The sequence below is a fragment of the Mytilus trossulus genome, chromosome 1, assembly GCF_036588685.1.
Source record: "Mytilus trossulus isolate FHL-02 chromosome 1, PNRI_Mtr1.1.1.hap1, whole genome shotgun sequence".
NCBI lineage: Eukaryota > Metazoa > Mollusca > Bivalvia > Mytilida > Mytilidae > Mytilus > Mytilus trossulus.
The window spans coordinates 46,313,941-46,330,848 of NC_086373.1; the positions used below are offsets into that span (position 1 = coordinate 46,313,941).

At 31.0% G+C, this 16,908-nt stretch overlaps 1 protein-coding gene across 2 annotated transcripts in view; it reads right to left on the minus strand.

Moving 5' to 3' along the window:
- LOC134725683 (cysteine-rich with EGF-like domain protein 2) overlaps positions 1 to 16,618 on the minus strand; it is a 36,066-nt gene extending 19,448 nt beyond the window's left edge. The window contains exons 1-6 of one of the 2 annotated variants that reach the window (XM_063589713.1): positions 16,252 to 16,613; positions 8,947 to 9,029; positions 2,711 to 2,765; positions 1,643 to 1,757; positions 1,134 to 1,222; positions 120 to 246 (exon numbers count right to left, since the gene is read on the minus strand). In XM_063589713.1, coding sequence (XP_063445783.1) covers positions 120 to 246; positions 1,134 to 1,222; positions 1,643 to 1,757; positions 2,711 to 2,765; positions 8,947 to 9,029; positions 16,252 to 16,362 — 580 coding nt within the window. In that variant the 5' untranslated portion in view covers positions 16,363 to 16,613. Of the gene's footprint in view, positions 1 to 119; positions 247 to 1,133; positions 1,223 to 1,642; positions 1,758 to 2,710; positions 2,766 to 8,946; positions 9,030 to 16,251 lie in introns of both variants that reach the window. The other variant, XM_063589705.1, reaches the window with a different exon arrangement.
- Positions 16,619 to 16,908: the final 290 nt, after the last annotated feature.

The window sequence follows — 16,908 nt, forward strand, 5'->3', positions numbered from 1 at the left end:
TATCTCAGAATCTATAAAAATAACTAAATAATCTTTTCTGCCTCAAGACTTAACACTTTTCAATGAAAAGTTGCTAACAAGCTTATAATATAGGATTTAGGCTGTGATAAGACTATTACCTGTACATGTTATGTGTGTATCATTTTTACTTTCTTCAAAGTATGCATCTTTACATTCATCACACAGATCTCCTTGGTAACCACTATCACAGTTGCATTTCCCAGTTCCTTCTCTTGTGCCTTCTCCCTGGGTAAAAAAACAAACTTTTGAAAAAATAGAACTATGAAGGACACGAAGGATGAGTTTTGCCAATTATTATTTTTTTTATACGCCTGCATGTGTGGGACTTAAATTACAATGTACCGGTATATGTTTCAACTATAAATATTGAACTAGGACTCCTGAATCACTCACAAGTCAATTTGATAAAAAAAAATTACCCACAGTCCCTCAGTTTTTGTTTGTTACCCCGATTTTGTTTTTTGACCGTGGATTTACAGTTTTGAACAGAAGTATACTACTGTTGCTTTTATTTACCCAATTAGTTTCTATCAAAAACAGCCCAAGGAAATGTTGACTTATTTGTAAATCTTGTTCTGCTAATCAATTTTGTGGTTTTTGTGGAAGTTATAATAGATAATCATGACACAATAATCAGGTGCTTCAGCATTTTTATAATACTAATAGCAACTCACTGTTGAAATATTGAATAAATCTTCTCTTTATTGGAATTGTTCACCAACTGCATGTTTAATATAAAAATAAAGATATGAGGTATAGTTGCAAATGAGACATCTCTCCAGCAGAAACAAAAATGACATAGAAGTTCAGAATGAATATCAAATGACATTTCAAAGTTGTCCTTCTCATCAAAATAGATCTGTCTCTGAGCTACCACTATTATACAGGAAGTAAAAAAAAATGTGTATCATGTACATCTTTTCCTGAAAGGAAGAAAGCATGTGCAAAATGTTCTAAATCAGGCTATCCAGACAATGTGATGCTCTGTGTTATTTTTGTTTAAACATCTATTTTTTGGAGAAGTTGGTAGGTGTGCTCTATTGTCATGATTGTACCGTCCAATACATTTGTTAATTTTTGTCATCCCTTTTAATTTTCAAGTATTTACTTACATCACATTTCCCATTGCTTGTACAAGGTCGATCTTTATCTCCTTTACACTGTGAACATGATGGTCCATAGGTATTGTTTGGACAACAAACTGAAATGAAATTTAAAATGAAAAGTTTTTAAAACTCATGATGCAATGAAAACATAAAAATGGAATATTATGGCATTTAGAATAACATCTTCATATGTCATGTATGTAGTAAAATTATTTATGTAAAATTAAGGGGAAGTCATGTGGAAGTAGGAATCATTCATCGATGATGAATGCAATTATTTTTATTTACCTTCAAACCAAAATGACAATTTCAGAAAAGTTGACAATTGAGCCAATTTCAAAATCTATAGACAAGTTCCTCTTTTTTTTTTTTTTTTTTTAACTTTTAGAGACATCCCAAAATCATGTAATGGTTGTATTTCTTGCTTATACACGTATAACAATCAAAATGCAAACAAAATTAAAGCAAAAAAAGTAAATATTGAATTAGATTTGTATTAAATTTATAGTTTATACCTTTTACATTTTCTATGCACAACCACTGGAAGAAATCAGCATCTCTTTTCTTTTTAAACTGGTTAAACCAAAATGTCTCTACTAAGTCTTCATATTCTTCTACCATGGTATGACACTGATATTCAAAAAAATAAAAAAGTAATTATAGGTTTTATTAAAGCACATATGAAATTAAAAAGACTGTTCTGATGTCACATAAGATTAGTGTTTAATTGCAAGAAAGTCTGTGATATTATAATAATGTCAAATTCCTTCAAGAAGCTGATGACTTTATTACATACAATTCCAATAAGAGACAGAAAATACAAAATTTTTAAATGATGGTAGATTGAAAAATGTAAATATTTTCCTCATGCTCATAGTTACACAACAACTAAATAAAATACTATGCTTAAATTTTACTCATTATGAGGCTTCTCATTTTAACACTGACCAGTGTAGAATTTTATTTCCTTTAAATGATGAGACTTCCAACATAATTTGGCCTCACCATACCATAATAAGCTTGTATAAGAACTAGTACACCCTTCTTTTAAAAATTAACAACTAAACAGTATATGGTCCTTAAAGTCTAATTGTGATTTGTAAAGTATTGTAGCTTAATGCATTGTTAGTCTAAAGATAGTTGTTGCTGTTAAACCTTCAGTACATTATATGCTGAGTGAATCGTAAAAGAAACATTCTTGATAAGTTTTGACAATGAATGTTAGTGATTCATTCTAGGTTATCTTTGTCTATTTTCAAAAGATGTTATCATCACATGTCTATTGTTGTCTTGACAAGTATTATGGTTATTTTGTTGATGGGTTGATGTCATATTGACATTTATACCCACTATGTCCTTTTATATAAACAGGTTTGTCAGAATGTCACCAAGAATTGCGTTTGCAGAAAATATATGATTTTTTTACAACTGTTCTGGCAAACAGATTTGTTTGTTTCCAATCTGTTTTCAGTCTGCAACAAATGATTTAATCATATCTTTTTGGCAAAGTTTTCCATGCTGAACTATCTATTTCATGTACCGGTATGTAGGCAATTAGTTACATTATGTTTATTTCAAATTACCTCTTTGGTATCTTTAGAACACAAATTTTCAACAATTTCCACAAGTCTTGTCTCACTGCAAAACAGAAAAATAAAAGTTAACTAAAAACATTTAATTCAGGATGTGATCTTGTTACATATAAGTGTTATTTATCAACATGTAAGCACTGTGTATTTTGGTGATCATTTTCCAAAATTGTGAGCAAACAAAGATTTGCTGCAGGAACTCATTTTGGAATAGTAAATTATACAGTGTACCTCCATATCAACTTTTAGTTAAATCCTTGCAAAAACATATATATATAAAAAATTCATTTAAAACTGAAACCGTTATTATCTTTTAATAATTTTCTTATATATATATATATATGTGATGAAAACTTCAGGCTTTATATTGAAGAAAATTGGAAGTGATACATGCATCTTGATGATTGTTTTATTTTCTGGACAAAAAGTGAAGTTGAACTAGATAAATTTCATTCAATGCAGAATGCCTTAAATGAATCGATACAGTTCACTTATGATTCCAGCTCTTTAAAACTCCCGTTCTTAGACATCAATATTATCAAGGGAGATGAACAAATAAAAAAGGACTTATACTGTAAACCCGCTGATACCCATAAATATTTAGATTTTAGGTCATGTCACCCGTCACATACCAAACAAATATTTCTTTTAATTTAGCCCGATGTATATGCACAATATTAATAAATTTTGAGTTACATGATAAAACTACAGGTATCAAAAAATTCTCTAAAAAGACAAAACTACCCAGTCAGTTTAATTGAGAATGGAATAAAAAATGCATTGAGCATTCCAATCAATGAACTAAGAAAAACAGTATCAAGGGATGACAAAAAAGATAAACAACAATCAATTCCATTTGTTATAACTCATAATCCACGTAATCACCAGATCTTTAATTCTGCTAAAGGGTTTTTACCTATTCTACATCAATCAAAGAAAATGAAAGATCTAGTTGATAAATCACAGCTTATTCATGTTATTGGGAGTCATTGACAAGCACCAAATCTGAAGAAATTTCTTACACAAGCAAAATTCAGTACACAGAAGGTAGCAGAAATACAAAAAAAAAGGGATCCCAGATGTGAAACATTCAAAATGCTAGAAGTGGGACAAAGTAAAACTCTGAAATCCGACACAGTATTCTAACTGAATAAAAGCATGAACTGTAAATCTGAAAATATCATTTATTGTGCAACCTGTCCCACTTGTACATGTACATGTAATCAAAACTACATAGGGTAAACCAGAAGACTAACTGATAGAGTGAGAATTCATAAACAGCAGATTAAAGACCAGTCAATTAGAAATTCTCCCTGTTCTGAACACTTTGACGATTGTGGAAAGTGAAAATTCAATATATATCCCTTTTTAAAGATGTGGACTGAAGGTAAAATTCTGCATGAAGCCAAGGAACAATATTTTATTGAACTTTATAGGCCGACATTAAATAGGAAGTGAAATTCGGTCCATTAATAAGATTCCGTGAGATATATACAATTATCATATACTTAGACTAAATAACATATAAATTTTACCGTATGATAATAGCATTAAATTGACGTAAATTTCATATTTTTCGAATTGGTGCTTAGCGGGCTGATATGAAAAGTTTATCACATGCTTCAATTGTTATCACATGCCTTTCCGTAACTTTATCACATGGCATTCCGGTGATACTCGGCCAATTCCGGAAGATACACTACAATGCTACATTTTCAGTGAAAAACATTACAAAGTAGTGTACAAAACAATTATAATGGAAATTATGTCTTGTAAAATAATATAAATAATAAAAATAATAAAAAACAAACAAATTATGAAATAAATGCATTTGTTAATTTTTTCTTAAACATAATTTAGAAAGTTTCTTTAAAAGAATTTACTTTTCCAAACAATGTTCATAATTATGTATATTGTTGATTTTTTTTTTGTCGATTCGTTTATATTAAACTGTTGGTATTTTTTCTCTGTTGAGGGATATGATAGAAAAATTTCATATTTGAATGTATCAAATTTTGGGTCCGACGTCCGTGAACGTTTTTACTCATTAAATTTAGGGAACCATGTTAAAGGATCAATACATTAATCTGTTAATTTTCTTTACTGTTGAAGCATATGATAAAAAGATCATAACATGTCATTTTTCATATCGTATGTATTATCAGCCCTCGGTTAATATCAGCCTTTGAGCCATGCGGCTCTTGGGCTGATATTAAACCTAGGGCTGATAATACATACGATATGAAAAATGCCATGTAATAATCTGATATTACGGCATGATGTTACTATTAGCGATAACAATTCTGTCTGATGCGGTGAAAGCACTTACAAAAACAATGTTCGATTTAAGATGTAATTTTTTGTGTTTTCTACTTTTAAACTATATATATATAGAATATATATTTCCAACCAGATGCTCCGCAGGGCGCAGCTTTATACGACCGCAGAGGTTGGGGCAAGTATGGACACAACATTTAAGCTGGATTCAGCTGTAAATTTGGATAGTGATTAAATAGTTGACACAGCATAGGTTTCTGACACAGAATGAATGTGGTCTAAGGCCACGTTTTTTTTATTTGTTGGTTTACGGATCCGCCGACACAATTTTGCCGATTTTCAAAATAAAAATAAAATTGACTTTTCACGTTTTTTATTCCCGCCGACCCTTATAAATGCATTATCCCTGAAAAATAATTAAAATTTTCTTCTATTATGAAATGAAATGCATTAATCATTAACAAAGTTGATAACACTTTCTGTTGTGAAAAATAAAACTTCCAATTTACGTTTCTAAAAATAGACAAATCAATTATAACTGACCTTGAAATGTCTATTGCGCAAATAATTTTGCGGAACGAAATCTGTGTTTAAAACCAATAACAAAATAAGTTTGTTTCCCTTATTTGTCATCAGTCCGTAACATGCATCATCTCAGAGAAATAGACTTGTCCAAATGTGGACAGGTGGAATACATCAATTAAAGTACTGAATATTAACAAATCATTTGAAATTTTCTTGTTTCATAGATAACAAAAAAAATGTGATCATTTGGATAAAAACCGAATTGCATGACAACTGATTAATCCGATATTGTCGTTTTTCCAGTGGACGGGTCCATTCCTTTTTTCGACACATGTGTTGAAACTATTTTTGTACGACGTTTTTATATTTTTTTTTCGTTATCAGTTTTTGTGCTTGAAGATCATTATTTACCAAGTTTTCTGGAATTGATTGAGAGCTACGCGAATCTGTTTTTCTTGTTTGTGAAATGACGATTTAATTTCGTCTCTGTCCGTGCAACCCCCCTTTTTAACAGGAAATTATTAAACGATGTCATGCGATGTTCATGATCACTGATCAATAATATTTCATTGAACTTAATGCTAAGAAATGATGACAAAACAGCAGATAAGCATACATTTTGTTAGTAAGGTGAAATATATATTTATTTTGCATATATTTTCTGTTATGAAAGATATTTTTTTTCTTTTTTTTTCCGACAGACCGACCGGACTTTTTTATGCGAAAAATCTGTAAACCAACAAATTAAAAAACCGTGGCCTAATGAACTTAAAATTTTTGTTTTGCCTTTGAGCAATTCACTATGCTGTTGAATATTAATCCTCTCCAAAAAATGTTTGAAGAAATTTTCTTTTTATTTATGAAATTTCAAATGAGAAAATTGAACCCCCCCTTTTTTTCACACCCCCTTTCCTTTATTCCAAAACGGATCTCAATTCAAATTTCAATGGAGTTTGCAACAATAATTACTCATTTAAATACATCATAAAATATTAACATGTAAAAAAAAGTGCTTGTTATCACTGAATGGTAAAGATTGTTTTAATTTATCAGTTGGTAGTAAAAGTGAATATATATTGTATTTTGTATAAAACAATGATTTATTAAAGATGATTCACCTACTATTCTGGACATAGAAAGATAACACCAATTGAAATTTCTTGCTATTGCGCAATACTGTGCAATTGAAAATACTTGCTATAACACAATACTGTGCAATTGAAGATTTCTTGTTATTGCTGAGTACTGTGCAATTGAAAATTTCTTGCTATTGCACAATACTTATTTATAATAATTTTAGATCCTGATTTGGACTAACTTGAAAACTGGGCCCATAATCAAAAATCTAAGTACATGTTTGGATTCAGCATATCAAAGAACCCCGAGAATTCAATTTTTGTTAAAATCAAACCAAGTTTAATTTTGGACCCTTTGGACTTTAATGTAGACCAATTTGAAAACAGGACCAAAAATTAAGAATCTACATACACAGTTAGATTTGGCATATCAAAGAACCCCAATTATTCAATTTTTGATGAAATCAAACAAAGTTTAATTTTGGACCCTTTGGGCCCCTTATTCCAAAACTCCCAAAATCAATACCAACCTTCCTTTTATGGTAATAAACCTTGTGTTTAAATTTCATAGGTTTCTATTAACTTATACTAAAGTTATGGTGCGAAAACCAAGAAAATGCTTAGTTGGGCCCCTTTTTGGCCCCTAATTCCTAAACTGTTGGGACCTCAACTCCATAAATCAATACCAACCTTCCTTTTGTGGTCATAAACCTTGTGTTTAAATTTCATTTATTTCTATATACTTAAACTAAAGTTATTGTGCAAAAACCAAGAATAATGCTTATTTGTGCCCTTTTTTGGCCCCTAATTCCTAAACTTTAGGAACCAAAACTCCCAAAATCATTCCCAATCTTCTTTTTGTGGTCATAAACCTTGTGTCAAAATTTCATAGATTTCTATATACTTAAACTAAAGTTACTGTGCAAAAACCAAGAAAATGCTTATTTTGGCCCTTTTTGGCCCCTAATTCCTAAAATGTTGGAATCAAAACTCCCAAAATCAATCCCAACCTTCCTTTTGTGGTCATAAACCTTGTTTTAAAATTTCATAGATTTCTATTCACTTTCACTAAAGTTAGAGTGCGAAAACTATAAGTATTCGGACGACGACGACGACACCAACGTGATAGCAATATAGGACGAAAAAAAATTCAAATTTTGCAGTCGTATAAAAATTTATACACAAAGGTAACAATTGGGAATAAAATTAAGAGTGTTTTTTTCCATCTCACAAAAACTAACTTGTAACTTAATATTTGACTACAAGAAAAATCTGGAATTGCATATTTAATGATTTATTGAAATACAAGCACAAAAGGGTTTCTCAAAATTTGCAAATTTATAAGAAAAGTAAGTTTTTCACAGTAAAGTAACAAATTTAGTTTTCTGAAGACAGCAGAAGATTTTGATGTACACTCTTTAGGCAAAAGTAGTTTAAAGTACCAGACGTAAAAGGTGTAGGGGCATTAAGGCCCTTATTTGGCCCAAAAAACACAGCAAATTTAAAAGTTATCATACATATTTATAAATTACTAAAAAGTATTTAAGGTACAAGGTATCCAGTAAAACAAAACAATTTTGGACATTGAACAAGTTACCATGGCAAAAAATCATGACTTAATTTGCATATTCTGCAAAATTTCCTGATTTTCCTTGTTTTTTCATCAATTTTTAAGGTATATATTTTAGATTGAAAAAGTATGTGCTTACCCAAAAAACAACTTTATATTTGGAGATATTTTTTCAATAGTTATAATAAAGCTTCTGCTAAATGATTTTGTTGTTTCTTGGTTGCGCACGATGTTTCCCCAACAGAAATAAAGATAGAAAACTGCAGAAATTCTGTATTTTTCATTGTTTTTGTGAAAACAGTACATATTATGACGTAATTGTGAATTCATCACATACAAATCTTGATGTTTTTCATTAATATTTCTTGACCCTATGCATTTCTAAAAATAATGTGACAATTTGTAAAAGCTATCAAACATCTTATTTTCTTGGGCCAAAACCAGGCCTAAATGCTACTCCTTTACGGATGATGAAATCGCTTAATGCACTGTCATGATCGTGAACATCTTGGAACCTAGATGTCAATTTTGACAGATGGGAAAGCAAAGTACCTGCCACTGTTGCCCTGTAACGTGAGCCCTGAAATATGGGCTTTGTTCATTGTTGAAGGCTGAATGGTGACACTCATCTGCTTTAATGGCATTCTACTTCATCAAGACTCTGTTGGATAGTTGTCTCATTGGAAATAATTCCATATCTTGAAATGTCCTAATTTTATATGCACTGCTGTAAATGAAACTACAATGTACATGTACATTGTAAATTTAAAGTGCATACAAACCTTGTAGCATAACTTCCTAGACTTTTCTCTTCCCATCTTGTATTACCACCACCAAAGTTGGCCTTAGCAGTTTTCTTTAGACCCTACAAAATATATTGAAAGAAAACATTTGATTGAAATCTATTCACAAATATTAAATTGTGTTTATACAACATTTACAATGATACACAATGAGAGATTGAGATGTACAAATGTGTATTCATAGTAAATTTTACAACGATTGTTTAAAATTTTCACATGTTTCAGTTATGAATATTATTTTTTTGGTTAACGCAACAAAATTCAATCAATGATAACCTAAATTTGACAGTTGGATAAAACATGGTACTGACCATTTATTTTATTTGTTTAAGTCAAAACGTTTGATCTATACATGTATAGTATAAATGTATCTACATGTATATCATTTCCACCTCCAAAAATACACATTTACTACATTTGTATTTGCTAATTACATGCTACATTTTACATGTTTTAATGTTTAAATTTATGAGGGCAGTGCTCACTGGTTCCTTGAATCGTTGAATTGATAAAGTAATTGTGACTGTTTGACATGTTATAAACACTTGTCTTTATTCTAATCTAATATACATGTACATGTATGTAAATGATAACCAAACCCTGCCCAAAGAAATATATTAATTCTATCTTTAAAAATTGCAATTGAAGCAGTCATAAATTTTTGTTTCTGCAATTATATAATTAAAAGATTGAACTAGAGGCTCTTAAGAGCCTGTGTCGCTCAACTTGGTCTATGTGCATATTAAACAAAGGACACAGATGGATTCATGACAAAATTGTGTTTTGGTGATGGTGATGTGTTTGAAGTTCTTACTATACTGAACGTTCTTGCGACATACAATTATCTCTATCTATAATGAACTTTGCCCATTACCAGTCAGGGGATTTTTAAATCACTTATTTGAGTAGCAAATTCGAGGTTTTGTCACAAATTGGGATTTTGTAGTTTTTTCAAAATTTTAAACACATAGGTTTAAATAACATCTTTTAATTAGAAAATTAAATAATATGAACTTTTTGCTTCTTTTAAGTAGCAAGGTTTATGCCTTTGATGCTATCATCTACCTGAAAATTCTATTTAAGTTGAAACCAGATGCACCGCAGGGCGCAGCTTTATACGACCGCAGAGGTTGAACCCTGAACGGTTGGGGCAAGTATGGACACATCATTCTAGCTGGATTCAGCTCTAAATTTGGATTGTGATTAAATAGTTGACACAGCATAGGTTTCTGACACAGAATGAATGTGGTCTAATGAACTTAAAAAAAAAAATTTGCCTTTGAGCAATTCACTATGCTGTTGAATATTAATCCTCTCAAAAAAATGTTTGAAGAAATTTTCTTTTTATTAATGAAATCTGAAATGAAAAAAATTGACTCCCCCAATTTTTTTTCACATCCCCCTTTCCCTTATTTCAAAACTGATCTCAATTCAAATTTCTAATGAAGTTTGCAACAATAACTACCTGACTACTCATTTAAATACATCATAAAATATTAAAATGTAAAAAAAGTGCTTGTTATCACTGACAATGACTGAATGGTAAAGATTTTTTTAATCTATCAGTTGGTTGTAAAAGTGAATATACATTGTACAATGTATATTGTATAAAACAATGATTTAAATTGATTCAACTACTAATCTGGACAAAGAAAGATAACTCCAATTGAAATCCAATTGGAATTTCTTGCTATTGCACAATATTGTGCAATTAGATATTTCTTGCTATTGTGCAATACTGTGCAATTGAAAATATTTGCTATTGCACAATACTGTGCAATTGAAGATTTCTTGCTATTGCACAATACTGTGCAATTGAAGATTTCTTGCTATTGCTGAATTTATAACTGTGCAATTGAAAATTTCTTGCTATTGCACAATACTTAGTATAATAATTTTGGATCCTGATTTGGACCAACTTGAAAACTGGGCCCATAATCAAAAATCTAAGTACATGTTTAGATTCAGCATATCAACAATGATCAAAGAGGCCCAAGAATTCAATTTTTGTTAAAATCAAACTTAGTTTAATTTTGGACCCTTTGGACTTTAATGTAAACCAATTTTAAAACCAGACCAAAAATTAAGAATCTACATACACAGTTAGATTTGACATATCAAAGAACCCCAATTATTCAATTTTTGATGAAATCAAACAAAGTTTAATTTTGGACCCCGATTTGGGCCAACTTGAAAACTGGGCCAATAATAAAAAATCTAAGTACATTTTTAGATTCAGCATATCAAAGAACCCCAAGGATTCAATTTTTGTTAAAATCAAACTAAGTTTAATTTTGAACCCTTTGGACCTTAATGTAGACCAATTTGAAACGGGACCAAAAATTAAGAATCTACATACACAGTTAGATTCGGCATATCAAAGAACCCCAATTATTCAATTTTTGATGAAATCAAACAAAGTTTAATTTTGGACCCTTTGGGCCCTTTATTCCTAAACTGTTGGGACCAAAACTCCCAAAATCAATACCAACCTTCCTTTAATGGTCATAAACCTCATGTTTAAATTTCATAGATTTCTATTTATAAATACTAAAGTAATGGTGCGAAAAACCAAGAAAAATGCTTATTTGGGTCCCTTTTTGGCCCCTAATTCCTAAACTGTTGGGACCTCAACTCCCAAAATCAATACCAACCTTTCTTTTGTGGTCATAAACCTTGTGTCAACATTTCATAGATTTCTATAAACTTAAACTAAAGTTATAGTGCGAAAACCAAGAAAATGCTTATTTGGGCCCTTTTTGGCCCCTAATTCCTAAAATATTGGGACCAAAACTCCCAAAATCAATCCCAACCTTCCTTTTGTGGTCATAAACCTTGTGTTAAAATTTCATAGATTTCTATTCACTTTTACTAAAGTTAGAGTGCGAAAACTAAAAGTATTCGGACGACGACGCCAACGTGATAGCAATATACGACGAAAATTTTTTCAAATTTTGCGGTCATATAAAAATGCTAAAATAATGGCTTTACATAATGAACTGATACTTTCTTAAAAGATTTTTCACAGCAGTGGGAGTATTTTTACTGTGTAGTTCAAGGTTTCATCTTTCAGTTTATGTAAGAAAATTCTACTGTTCGCAATAAAAATTTCACTGTTCGGGGGGTGTTGAAATTAGTGGGGGTAATTAAAAGAATGATACTTAAAGAAGTGATTTTTGGGAAGGAATTTGAAGTCTGATACTTAAACAAGTGATTTTTATGTCATTATCCTAGATTCAGTACAAGGTCATCACCTGAAATGACCTGGTCATCCTAGACAACACAGATGTTGGTTCTGATAAGTTTAGAAATGTAATTAGTCCCTGGATCATTATTAGTATTCTATATTTAAAGCTACACTAATATTAAATCACTTCTTCTAGTGATTAATTTGTACTACTTAAATAGGTGATTATTAAAGAAAGACAACTCTAACTTCCAACCTTTATGGAAATAATGTTAAGTACTTGAATCAGTGATTTAGAAAATCACTTGTTTAGGTACAGGTAAGTCCCCTGACTGATTACAGTAACCAAGGAAAATATTTTGTAAAAATTTACAAAAATTTACCAAATTAATGAAAATTGTTAAAAATTGACTTTAAAGGACAATAACTCCTTAAGGGGTCAAATGACCATTTTGGACATTTTTACTTATATGTAGATCTTACTTTTCTGAACATTATTGCTGTTTATAGTTTTCTCTATCTACAAATATATAATAATAACCAAAAACGACAAAATTTCTTTAAAAATACCAATTCAGGGGCAGCAACTCAACAACTGGTGGTCTGATTCATCTGAAAATTTCAGAGCAGATACAATGTAGATCTTCACTTTACTCCATGTCAGATTTGCTCTAAATGCTTTGGTTTCAGAGTTATAAGCCAAAATCTACATTTTACCCCTATGTTTCATTTTTAGCCATGGCAGCCATCTTGGTTGGTTGGCCATGTCACCAGACACATTTTTTTAACTAAATACCCTAATGATGATTGTACTCCTTGTAGCCAAGTTTGGTTAAATTTGGTCCAGTAGTTCAGAGGAGAAGATTTTTGTAAAAGTTAAGGCTGCCGGACACCAAGTGATGAGAAAAGCTCACTAAAAAGTGCACATCAGCAGCAGCAGTACATGTTTACTATTTTGTGGTAAATTTAACTACATTTTTGTAGATAAAGGCTCCTGGCTACCACTGAAAGTCCCATTTGGTAGAAATACATGAAGAACAAAAATGTAACAATGAGTAAAGAATAAAGGTATGACAGAGAATTGAGAGTATACATGTAGAAGTATAAAATAAACAGATGTGCCATGACTACATGAGACTGGTCGCATTTTTACAATAACAAAAATGTTACTGCTCAATTTTTAATCAGAAAGTTATGAAATTCAAAAAAACATTACTTCAAGTGATATAACCAGTTCACCGAAGTTTTAGGAGAACTGCTGAAAGCATTTCTAAGTTATTGTCTGAAAACTGGAATATCCCCCCCCTTTTTAAATGAATTAATCCCCATAACTCGAAACATAAAATCTAAATTTTTAAAAATTGAAAGGGAGCTTAGGTCATGTAGGTCAATACACCTTATCGCTATTTAGTCCAATCCTGAAATCAAAGAGCTGATAGCTCTGAGGTGGAAGAAGGTGAATAAAAGGTAACTTGAATTACCATATATTAAGCAGCCCCACTTTTGAATTTCCCATCCGTACAATCATTTTCTATGTTCAGTGGACTGTGAAAATTAGATAAAATCTTTAACTTGGCAGAAAAATTAAAAAGATCATACCATAAGGAACACATGTGTAATGAGTTTCAAGTTGACTGGATTTCGACTTCATCAGAAACTACCTTGACCATTAACTTTAACCTGAAGCAGGACAGATTGACAGACCAGAAAACATAATGCCCATAAATGGGGCCTTAAAATAGTACATTGTCCTATAAATGATTTAATTGAATACAAAAATAAAATATGTAACAACAAGCATTATGTCAATAGATTAGTAAACAGATACTGACATACTATTTATTATCTTTATGGTAGTATATTGCATCATTGAATGTTGTCAATCAGCCATGCTTTTATCCTTAAGCTGTGTAAGAACCTGCTTGCAGATGAAAATTCACATGCCATGTTCAGGATTTAACAACTGATGATCATGAAAACAACACAAGTTCAAAATCTAGTATGTTAGAATAATCTTCAGAGAAAACGTTTTTGATTGGCTTTTAATTGGTCATGAAAATCAGAATTTTGATTGGCTGAACACGATTGTCTTACTGAGGAACAGATCATTTTCACTAAATCGTGTTTTAGAGTTTTTTAAGGATACCCTTAATATTAATATTTTTTTAATAAATGCAAGGACGTATTATAAAATGTCCTTGATAAGAGTAAAGAGAATGAACACAGGGCGAACGTACTATACAGGCGAAAGAACTCAGGACGAACAGACCAAGGGCGAACATGTAAACAGGGCGGGTTGTCCTGATACCAAATTCATGCATGTGTACTACAAATATCTAAAGTAAAAACATCCAGTTACAAGTAAACAAATAACGTTCATGTGGATGAGATGAAATCTAATAATTTACATAAATAAAAGGGTACATATTTCATGTATTTACGATAGTGATTTTTTTTCAATCCTAATTTACATATTAAATGATTCAGATACTTTATCATGTGTAAAAATTGTTGTCAGGAATCAGAAGTTGTTATGAAATTGTAATACACAGAACAAATGCGGCATACAGAGGCTCAATAATGTTAAAGTAGGGAAACATAGGCCTTCAGAAGACTTTGAGGAAAAACTTTAGAAAGCGATCATTAGTAAACTTTGATAGATTATGATCCACTATTTCGAAATAAAAATTGATGTTAAAGAAATATTTTGTTTGAATTATTTATGATAGTTTAAACAGGTCTCATTAAAAGTACCATGCATGGTGCTTTGTTGAAACAGGGTCCCAGAGGTATCGGGACCGTTCGCCCTAGTAGCATGTTCGCCCTGGGTCCGTTTGCCCTGAGTTCGTTCGCCCTTAAATCGCCCTACTAAAAATATTAATATTCAGGGCATTGAAGTTGAATAAACTTAATCAGATATATTTCTATGGTATATATTCTTGAAATTTATGGAAACATGGAAATATCTAAATGTTTATGGCTTGTTAAGGATCATTAATTTATTGTTTTATGACAAAATAATTCGGATCACTGCTTATTGTGATACCTGTCTTTTGATGGATTTATAATATAAAAAACAAATTTGTTTTGATAATATATTCAGCTTGAAATTAATTTTAAAAAAATGTACGAACTGTAAAACGGATTTACAAGTTCATTCATTAAAATACTCTGAGACTAGTCTAAGTTATACTGCATACATTAGTGAATGACTGAATACAATTATTTTGTTAACTAATATCAACAAAGATAAATACATTGTATTCCAGTATTCTACTGCAATCAAAGGGAAAATGATGAAATTGATTGCGGCAATATCAATATTCTGTGATTTTTTCAACAAACTTCAACATATTTTATTCAAATACTTAAAATTATGCCACTAGACAACAATTAGTAAAAAATAAAAATCAGGGCGAATGGACCCTGGGCGAACAGGTATCAGGGCGAACAGGTACTAGGGCGAACGTGAATTAGGGCGTACGGACCCGGATTCGGTCCCAGATTGCTACAACTGGATTAAAAAGTTGTGTAATTTTAGAACATATCCGGAATGGAAGAAATACATGAAATAGCGATTAGGTGTATACATTGTAGATATAAACAATTTGCCAAATTTTCATGAGAACTGCTGAAAGCATTTTTGAGTCATTGTCCAAAATTTGACCCCCCCTCCTTTTTTCTTAATAAAAAAAACCCACCCACAACTTGGGATCATAAAATTTAAAATTTACAAAAAACGAAAGGGAGCTCACTTCAATAGATATAAACAATTTACCCAAGTTTTATGCAAATTGGTTAAAGTGTTTTTGAGTTATTCTCTGACATAACAGACATGTTGACGATGAACCGACAGACGGATGGACAACGGTCGGTATACAGTGACACCACAATCATGATAATACATCCTGTAAACCGGCATATAAAACTATAATAAATATGTATAGTATACAAATGTATATTGTAAAGCACAGGCACTTGTTTCTATTCACTGAAAGACCAACTATCAACGTATATTTTATATTTACGTTGATAGTGGTTCTTCCAATGGATAGAAACAAGTGCCTGTGTTGTAAAAATTGAAGCAAATTAATTACCTCATCAAAATTATTTATAATTCCTCTGCATACTGAACATTTGTCTAGCGCCACATATTCAATTAAACTAATTATAAATAAGCTGAAGACTGTCAAGCGATTAACTGTCATTTCTGAGGTATTATATATATATAAATATATAGTGACAAATTTCACAAATCGACTGATGGTTGTCTCTGCGTATATAGTAATTAATGTTGCAGACTCAATTCAAATACTATGATTTTTTAATCTCTTTGCTCTTGGCAGGAGATATCGTATATTCAACAACATTTAAACACCATGATAACAGTCTTCATTTTCACGTGTACCGGCCAAATCTTTGTTGACAACTCAGTAATTAATATCCAATCATAGTAAGCCACGATCGTCAAACCGGGTCAATATCCGGTTTGTCTACAAAATGTATAACAATCCCGTAATCAGCACGGGATAAGTAAATAGAAAATAAAAAATAAAAGGATGAGAAAAAATTGAAATGTAAAACGTACCCAAGATATTTTATCAGAGAAAAAAAATGCCCCAATAGGTATGTTTTTTTTATCAAGTAGTTTGATATGATATGCATAATTATGTGATTTCCTATAGATTCCCTATAGGATCTATAGGCCGTGATTGAAATTGTAACTTGATGTATACCCGACTTTTTATCATATG